The sequence below is a fragment of the Buceros rhinoceros genome, unplaced genomic scaffold (assembly GCF_000710305.1).
Source record: "Buceros rhinoceros silvestris isolate BGI_N320 unplaced genomic scaffold, ASM71030v1 scaffold33442, whole genome shotgun sequence".
NCBI lineage: Eukaryota > Metazoa > Chordata > Aves > Bucerotiformes > Bucerotidae > Buceros > Buceros rhinoceros.
In genome coordinates this window covers 32,217-41,361 of record NW_010400326.1, presented here as the reverse complement: position 1 = coordinate 41,361, position 9,145 = coordinate 32,217, and the positions used below count along the sequence as shown (strand labels likewise).

At 51.4% G+C, this 9,145-nt stretch overlaps 1 protein-coding gene across 1 annotated transcript in view; it reads right to left on the bottom strand.

The window, feature by feature from the left end:
* The window catches only part of ANKRD17 (ankyrin repeat domain 17), a gene marked incomplete at its 5' end in the record, with an annotated part of 30,765 nt that overhangs the window by 3,022 nt on the left and 18,598 nt on the right, over positions 1-9,145 (bottom strand). Inside the window, 13 exons of the mRNA XM_010131799.1 lie at positions 423-671; positions 947-1,144; positions 1,564-3,212; positions 3,671-3,820; positions 4,056-4,211; positions 4,603-5,050; positions 5,496-5,667; positions 6,119-6,235; positions 6,679-6,774; positions 7,306-7,468; positions 7,797-7,972; positions 8,551-8,764; positions 8,983-9,125. Coding sequence (XP_010130101.1) covers positions 423-671; positions 947-1,144; positions 1,564-3,212; positions 3,671-3,820; positions 4,056-4,211; positions 4,603-5,050; positions 5,496-5,667; positions 6,119-6,235; positions 6,679-6,774; positions 7,306-7,468; positions 7,797-7,972; positions 8,551-8,764; positions 8,983-9,125 — 3,931 coding nt within the window. The remainder of the gene's footprint in view (positions 1-422; positions 672-946; positions 1,145-1,563; positions 3,213-3,670; positions 3,821-4,055; positions 4,212-4,602; positions 5,051-5,495; positions 5,668-6,118; positions 6,236-6,678; positions 6,775-7,305; positions 7,469-7,796; positions 7,973-8,550; positions 8,765-8,982; positions 9,126-9,145) is intronic.

Genomic DNA, 9,145 nt, shown 5'->3' with positions numbered 1-9,145 from the left:
CGCTCGCCCACCCTCCCTCTTCCGCCTCCATCCCTGAAGGCTGCGACGTGCCCAGCAGCCGCCTCTGCCCCGCTGGCAGCTCCTGCGCTAAAGCTGGGCTCGTCCTCCTCCCAACCCACACCTCCCCGGGTGCCCAGTGCTGTCAACAGCTGCGGAGGCTCTTTGCTCCGCTTCATTACCCCTCGGTGCAGCGATTAGATCATCCTCACGGCCAGAGCGTTTCTGGACCCCTGAGGTTTCCTGAGACCTCGTTAACAGGTGGTGAAGTGGAGGGGAGGACCAACAGAAGTCCCTGCTCCAACTCCTCTGCCAAGAGCCCTCCTGCGTTCTGAGGCTCTCACTCCCGCGTGGCCCTTCAGCTCCAGGAAAACTCCATATCGCGGTCAGCTGCAAGCTCAGGGACATCTCACAACGCCACGTACCTTGGTTGCCACCTATCCCTTCGAAGGACCAGATCCCGCTGTGTCCCACCGGAGCAGCCAGGTTGCTCCCGATGACAGACGGGGCAGAAGTTCCAGTTTGTCTAATGCGCGCAGACCGTTCAGTCCCGATGGGAACAGGAACTTTTCTGTCCTGAGAAACGTTACTGGGTTTTTCTGATCCTAAGGACACTGCTGAAGGGGTGGGAGACGGTGCTCTTACTCCAGAAGACACCGACTGAGCAGGAGATTCTGCAGGAAGAGCAATGGAAGTGTTTAGTACTGGCAGGCAGATGCCCTCAAGTCACCACAAACCTATCATTTACCGTCACGCCATACATTAGGGGCAGCTGCCAGCGCTCAGCGCTTGGTTTTCTGCCCAAAACCCTCCAGTGCATGGCCCAAACTGCTGGACCCAACGCAGAGGAGGGCAGCAGAACCTCAAGCCTACCTAAAACAGGCGGCGCACGAGGCCGCTTCATCCCCATAGTCGCTTCCCACCTCGTGTCCCGCTGACTCCAGCTCACCGTTTGATGCTGATGAACACGGAGGCAGTAAACTGAGTGGGGAGAAATGCTGTCTGTTAAAATTAGCGGCCGCGGGTGCTGCGCCCAGGGGTGTCCCGGGGGCGTAGATCTGACCTGCCGACAGGTTGGAGGCGAAGTTACCCAGGTGGGTAGAAGAAGGTGTTACGGAAGCGTAGGGCGAATCCATACTGACGATACCTGGGAGAGAAATGGGCACGAGTCACTGCCGGCACCCCGGGATCTCCGAGGAGGGGTCACCCACACCACGGGAGAAACCAAGAGGGAAGGAAAACCGGTATCTCATCAGTTGCTGGGGAGCGTGTTACTATCTCCTGAAGGGAACTGGGAGTTTCAAGCTTCTCGGTCTGCAAGTCCTGACAGAGTGTGTGTGTGTAAATCAAGAATGATGCTCGTGTCATCATGCAGCTACCCTGGATGCAAGAAAATCAAGGGAATGTGACACACGTTCTCGTATAACTGGACTTGGGAGAAGGAACCGAGCCTTTTATTGACCTGTAGGTTAGATTTTCTAGGCTCGGACTGAATGATTTTGTAGCGGGAACGGTGGAAATACCATTAGGTGTTCGAAACAGAGGCACACGGTGGACCGGCCTTACCTGAGGGACTTGGAGCTGGCCTCTGTAACGGCGGCCGGAAACCCGGGGCTTTGGAAGTGTCGGACTGGTGTAAAGGGTCGGAGTTTGGCAAAAAGGACGACTTCCCTGACAGCATCGACTCTGGCGTTGTCTGGGAGGAAACGACGGAGCCACCCCAGAAGGCGTGAGCGGACGTCGAGCTGTTCTCAAACAACGTGCTGAAGGGCCCGAAGGGGAGAGTAGCGCTGAAGTTGTTCCCCACAGACTTGTTGGCTGGGTGGGCTGAATTCTGAGAAGCACTTTGTGTACTTAAGGTAGAAGGAAGCTGCACGGAGGAGGGAACGCTGTGGGGCCTTTTGATGTGGTTGACATTGAGGACCGCGACAGAAGAATTCTGCACGGCAGCTGGATTCTTATGGACGCCCCCGGTGCCATGGACAGGTGGTCTGATGGCCGGTGTTTCCATCTTGGCTGCAGGCTGCGAGGACCCCATGGACGCCTGAGACATGGGGTAGGTCATCAGGCCGTTCGTCGGACCTGCCACGGGAGCAGACGAGCTCGTCGCTGCTAAATTGGGAGGCACAACCATGCGAGGATCTGGCGCGGGAACCTGAGGTGGCTGAAGAGGGGGTCTCGCCTCTTGCAGAGGAGCTCCCGGAGGCTGCTGATGAGCTGGGTGCGCAGATGAGCTGCCGGAGCCGGAACTGGGCTGCCTGCTGCTGGTCGAGCTGTTCGTTTCCACCGCTGGCGGACTACCCGCTTCTGGGTCGGAGAGAGGTGCCCCTTTATTGGGCGAGGTGGCAGCGCAGTCGGCCGGACTGCTTCTGGAAGCTCCCACTGGCTGTGCGGGAGGAGACGGGGAGGAGGGGGAAGATGCAGGGTAGTGTTCTTTGGCAGTAGGAACCGGATAGGTGGCGTTCGTAGGCGCTGTGCTCGTGTTGCTTGCTGTGGTGGTCACGGTGGTCGTCGTGGCGTTCGAGGTCTTCACGACCGTGACGAAAAGCTGTCTTCTGACCGAAGGTGAGCTTGGGCTGCCGTTCGCAGAAGAACCAGGCACAGTAGAAGCCACCGAAGTTGTCGTCGCTGTTGGACTAGTCGTCAAAGAACTTGCTGAATTCACCTGAGAACCGCTGCTGTTCTGGCTGTTATGGCGAGGCACCATGTGAGGTTTCGGTGAGTTGGTAGCTCTTGCAGGGCTCAACGGCCTGACAGGAAATGGACCCCATGTGGACTGGGCTGGTGGAAAAGTACCTCCGAAGTGCGTCATGGGCAACCGAGGCGGACGGATCTGCTGGAAAGTCTGAGCAGCGAGTAAAGCGTGTGCAAACTGCGGAGGAGGATATGCTAATGGAAGAGAAACTTGGAAACCGGGCCGCACGTTGTTCACGGGGTTCTTAATGGTTTTGTGAGCGGATGCAGAAGAAATTGCAGGCACGGCGAGCGCAGAGGCAGTCTGAGACGTTGACGAAGCAGCGACGGTGGTCACTTTGATGCCCACAAGAGAACTGTTAGCAGCTGTAGTGGTGGCAGGGGTCGACGATCCTATTTTGGAGTTTGCAGCCGAGCTTTTCAAACGGTTCTTTGGAATGAGTTCATCGATTTCCTTGTCTGGATCCTTGATCAGAGCGTTGATCAGCTGCGTGGCCTGCCTTGTTGATTCTGTGCCACCCCTGGAGCAAAGAAGGGACAAGGAAAGGACTGTCTAAAGCATTTATATACATTAGAGCGAGGCACCTCCAGCACATCCTCCCACCCGTCTTCCGTTAACACAGACGGAAAAATAACTGCTGCCTTGAAGACTGAGCCTGGCACGTTCTTGCTGCTGACAACAATTTCAGAAGCTCAAGCTGAAAACTCGAACTCCCAGAAAACCCAGATGGTTAAAACATTTCCTCCCCTAAATGCCTCTACATGTTTAGCTGGGTCTAAACCTTCACACTCCACCTTATCCCACAAGTCCGGTTTGTACAAACATGATGGTACCAACTGGCAGTCGCTCTCCGTCCCTCTACCCCATTCACCTCTCCTGACTCAAAGAATCATCTCAAGGAGATCTTTCCTTTTTTCCACTCAGAAAAGCAATGAAAAAGCGCCCCACAGGAAGGAGCGAATCGAGCAGCCTGCTCACCTTATCGTTATTATTCTATCTCCAGTTTTGTCCTTCTGCTTGTCGATGTCTATGTGCGCTCCCGTGCACTCGCGTATCGCATTGATGTTACACCCTCCTCGGCCAATGACTCTGGAAATCACAGTCGATGGAACAGAAACCTTCTTGGATCTAAACAAAAAAAGGAACAATGTTAACTGGGAGGTGCTTTGATGGCGTGAGGCGGTGGGCAGGCTGGTCCAAACCACGGTGTAATCTGTGATTCCACCTATGCAGCGGTAATTGTGTGAGGTCTCTCCGGTCAGCTAAGAAGGTGGTCATTCAGCAACCCCCGAGAGGGCCACGCTGGATAAAGGTCCTGGAAAAGGCCACCATCACGGGGGAGTTTGGGGAATGTTGCGCTTACCTTCTCACAACTTCCTTCCACCCTTCTTCCCTTTTCTGACCGCGTTTCGGACTGGCAATGGTTAGCTTTCCGTTTGGAGAAGAGAGGGGAGAAGGACCAGATTTTGTGCAAGTAGACAGGGAATTGGTCGTCACCTCATTAATAACTTCGGACAACCTAGAAAGGAAACGAAGCGCTGTCATTCGCTGTCATCAGGACTTGCATTTCGCCTGTTCTCCAGCCCCTCACCCCATTTTTCTCTTGTATGCTATTATGAGGAAGTTATGAAGAAGTGTGTATTGACTGGAGACGCTTACATCCCCAAATACCCCAACAACTCCCCAGTTCCACACCCACAATCACATTTTGGCTTCAGAACCCTCTGCTAAGTTCAAGCTCATACTGCAGCAGTGTTTATAGTCCTCATACGCACTGGAGCAAGGACACACTGCCTCCTCCTCCTCCTGACCACCCACTGCAGACCACAGGTCCTCGAAGAGAAGGAGGCAGCGTTCAAACGTAGGGCCACCACCACCTCGAAGCAGCACAAGAGGTCACGGCAACTTACTTGATGGATGACTTGCCAGTAACCGCTTTCCTCTCATCCTTGGGACAAGTGACAAGGACCGACGGCTGCTTTTTGTTGCTCTGTGTGTTAGTAACAGCTGTGGAAGAATGATTGTCGCTTTTGTGGCTGCTGTTGCTATTGCTGCTTTCGTCGCTACAGCTGGAAATCCTCATGTTGTCGCTGTCGCCACTTTCGCTCGTACTGCTGCTCTTCGATTCGCCGTTCACTTTTTCTGGCTGGCTATAGGAAATCGGGAGCTGATCATCAAAGATAATCTGAACGTTATCGGGGGTGACTTTGTTTTTCCTGTTTTTCCTTTTGGAGCTGGTTGTGGTGATGGTGTTATTCCTCTTCCCGTGGGAGCCTGCTAATGTCGTCCAGGTCGCAGATATACCTATGGTGGTTGTAGTGGTAGCACTAGGGGGCTCCATTGGGACCTCTGGATCATCTGTGGGAAGAGGAAGAACAACAGGACTGATTCGTCTTCCCTGTCTTTCACTGACTCTTCAGCTGGTGAGAACCATTTCTCAGGACACACGAGAGAGCCAGGGTTTCATGGGCAAGAAGAGAACGCTACATATTTGCTGTGCCCATATTGCCACAGTTTTTGCAGTTAATCCTGTTTGTAAGTTTAAAAAAAAATGACCTGATTTTAAGTATTGGGACCCAGAAGAAACAGAAACAAAGCCACACCATCCCCACGGTCCAGTTAACCCCCACTCTCACTGATGCTACCACACTAAGCCATGGGCTGCACAGTGAAGGGCAAGGAAAGGAAAGCTCAGCGGGTCGTAAGGGAGTCTGCATCCAAATTTTGATGAGAAAAGCTGTTTTTACTACTGGGAATAAAATCAAGGCTGTATTTCACAAATAATGCAAATATTTTAAATCACCTTCAGCCTTTAGCTTCTCCTTCTCCTGAGCAGCTTGAAGTTCAAAATTCTCTTTATTTTTTGCTTCAATTTCTTCTAGTTTCCGTCTCTGTTCTTCTTTTTTCTTCCTCCTTTTCTCCTTTCTCTTCTCTCTTTTGGCAGCCAAAGCCAGCCTCCTGCTTTCCTCCCTCAGCTGCAAGTCAAGCACAGGAACAGGATTACAAGCTGTCCCCCGCACTTCAAGAAATCACAACGCTTTCTAGTTCCTGGAAGGCTGAACTGGAATCTTAGACTAACCGATAGCTTTATGGGTTTACTTCTTCCGAAGAGATTGTCCTCTCCTGTTAACAGAAGGTTAGGGTAGAACCAGAGGACAGACACCATATGAAATTCAGCCAGAGTCTTCCAAGATACGTGTTGAGGATTCTTTGGGTAACCCTGCGTGTCTCAGCAGCAGAGTCCAACCACCACCCAACTCCCCTTCCAAGACCAGAAATTAGATGGATTGATTTTTGTGGGATTTCTACTGTGGTACTACGGTCTCTAGTAACTTTACTAGTATAATTTTTAAGACACAGTGAAAGGACCGTGAAATCGGTATTTTATCCAATAAATCTTCACCACTCCAAACTCTTTCAACTTGCCTTCTCCAAGTCCAGCTCTTCTAAAAGAATGCTTGCGTTCTTGTTGGCTTCAGCCGCCTGTCTGTCTTTGGCTTGAACGATGGATTCCATACACAGGTGGCACTTCTTCAGCATCTCCTGAAAGGATAACGTGCTGTAAGAAACCACTTTATCGCCTTCTCCGTCTGCTTTCCCCTACAAACTTTCTCTACGAGACCGCGACCCTTCAGCTCACACACACACGTGGCAGTTCATTCTGTTACCTCCACCCCACTACAAAAGGCACCACAAATTCAAAGCAAACCTGCTCCCCAGGGAGGAGTGTGGAGCAGAGCGAGGGAATGGCTGGGAGAGCACTTGAAAATAAGCATGGATAATAAATTCCACCACCTTTACCCCTGTTCTCACAGCACTAAGAGGCACAAAGTTACTGTGGCCGCCTGTCCCCCTTTTCTGCCCTCTTTTCTCATCAGCTGGCCGAAATCCGTGTGCCAGGAAGCTGAAGACCGTACAAAACATGGACTGTAAAGCTGAGCCAAAGCACTACTCCCTCTCAAGTGTTTTCTCCCTTATAATCTCACCTTATCAGTAATGGTGGCGATGTACCTCATGCACTCCGAGTCTGACGGAAACTGGTTCACCTCCTTCACCAGATAGCGCACCACTTTGACGTGACCCTGAGGAAGACATTCCAAGGACAGCGTTTTCTATCAGGCCAGCTGCTGCTGCTTTGCTACAAAACACTTGAGCCCAAGCACTCACTGCAAAACATTTATTTTAAAACCCTTCCATTTTTTGTTTTTCCATCTTTATCACCTCCTAAACCAATGCAGAATGTTTCTTCGTGTATTCTGACTGAGAAGGGAAGCAATTCCAGTCCCTGTTCTCCCTGCCCTTACTCCAGCCAGACTTTCACATGCTTCCACCACACGTTCGCCCTCTCTGCACCAACATGCTGCAATTTTCACCTCAGACCCATGAGAGCCAGCCTCGGTGAAGTGCCTGTGAAGCACGTTTCTGCTAGATCTTACCACAGATATTATACAGGTGACACACATTCCTCTTTTTGAAGATTTGGTGCCAAGTACTGTAACTAGTTGACATATTTTTAACTAAGTAGTTTCTGTCAGCTACGTTCTATTTAAAACAACTACGTAGGGATGATCGAGACACCGCTAGCTAAGACCAAGCTGCGCGTCATGTTCTACCTTCCGAAAGGCTGCCATGAGAGGAGTGATTTTCCTGTTGTCAGCGGCGTCCACATCAGCTCCAGCTTGAACCAGCAGCTGGACGACATCTAGGTGCCCTCCGTTTGCTGCCAGCCACAGCGGAGTGTTCCCCTTCTTGTTACGCACGTCAATGTGAGCTCCTCTACAAGGACAAACACGGTCAGTCAAAATGTTGGGCTGGATTTTCATTTAGTCTATCAACTGGACTGGCAAACTGGACACACCACACAAACGCAACAGGGACAAGCTCATCGCTCTTTTTCACATCAAACATTCGCAATCACAGAGCGCTTTGGTTTCCAAAGCTGTATTTTTGCTGCTTCTGATGCTGTTGGGAGCTTCAGTTCCACCTAAAACCTTTTTACTACCTATCCCATTCCCTACCCCGCAGCGTACACTGGGAAGATGAGCCTACGTAAGGCTGTTTTCACGGGGTTCCTCTTCCAGCAGCTCTCACGCAGACACAGTACCTGCTGATGAGCAGCTCACAGAACTTGTAGTGCCCTTTGTCGGCTGCGATGGTTAAAGCTGTATCTCTCGAAGAAGGTACTGGAGGAGCGTTTACATCTGCACCTTTGTCCAGCAGAACTCTGCCCACCTCTGCGTAGCCCCCAGAAGCTGCTTCCATTAACGGGGTGAGGCCAGTCTAAGGAAAGAGGAAAAACGAGCTGTTAGTTGGGGGTGGGAGGTGGTTTTTATTGGGGAGCCAGGATTTATTTCAGCTTGCAGCAACATGTTTTTAGTTCTGGTGTACAGGTTCTATCACTACCTGGCCAGTTTCCTGAAGGGTCATCAATGTTTTGAGGCTCATCAAGTGTCCATGTTGTTATATGTATGGTGCAAATCACATTTCCTACCTTCATTGCAAGATAGCAATGTCCAGAAAGCACCTGGCTGGGCCAAGGGGACACGTAACTTTAGCAAAAATACCTAGCGGCAGTCAGCACCGCGCAGGTCCTTCTGAGCTCCTCTTGGGCCACCGTTAAGGACAGTGGAAAAGGAGAACAGGACAACACGTTTGCGGCAGGACTCTCCTTATCGCTCCCCTGCAGTAGTGTTCTAGCCATCTGTCTAGTTAGAACTCCTCCTCCCACGGAAAGAGTTGGGGTCAACGCAAAGACTCTCAACTTGCACAAAAGGCAAGAAAACCATCAGCTGACCCCAGAGAAGGGACGGCTAACGAGCATCTCTTGTTGGAGGCTTCTTCAGCCCTTTGCTCCTTACCTTCGCTCTGTGTTCCACGTTAGCTTTTCTATCCAGCAGCAGGCTCACCACTTCGGTTCTCCCTTGGAAACAGGCCAGGGTCAGCGCCGTATTCCTGTTGGTCTCTATCTGGGCGTTTATATCAGAGCCCATGTCCAGTAAGAGCTTGACGGCAGCAGTGTGCCCATTCATGGCTGCCAGCATCAAGGGAGAAATGCCCAGTTTGCTACCGGTTCTGAAAGAGAGAGGAAAAACCACTCTTAAAACCATCATCACGGTTCTGAAATGATTTGAACTAAACTAGTGAAGGCAGATGAAACACCATGTTGCTGTGATCACGTGAGGGCAGTGAGATTTTGCCACTCCACACAGTCATCAAGAAATCCTCCTGGAGAGGATAACGACTCAGAACGCTACAGAAGCCTAGAGAGAAGGGGCGAAAAGGGAACTTGCCTGGAATTTATTTCTGCCCCAGCATTTAGCAGAATCTTGATGATGTTCACGTAGCCCCCAGAAGCAGCCAGGCTTAAAGGCGTGTAATCAGAAACGTTCCTGTGCTCTTTGTTTGCCCCTCGAGCCAGCAGCAACTCCACCACCTGCAGGGTTTGGAGAAAGA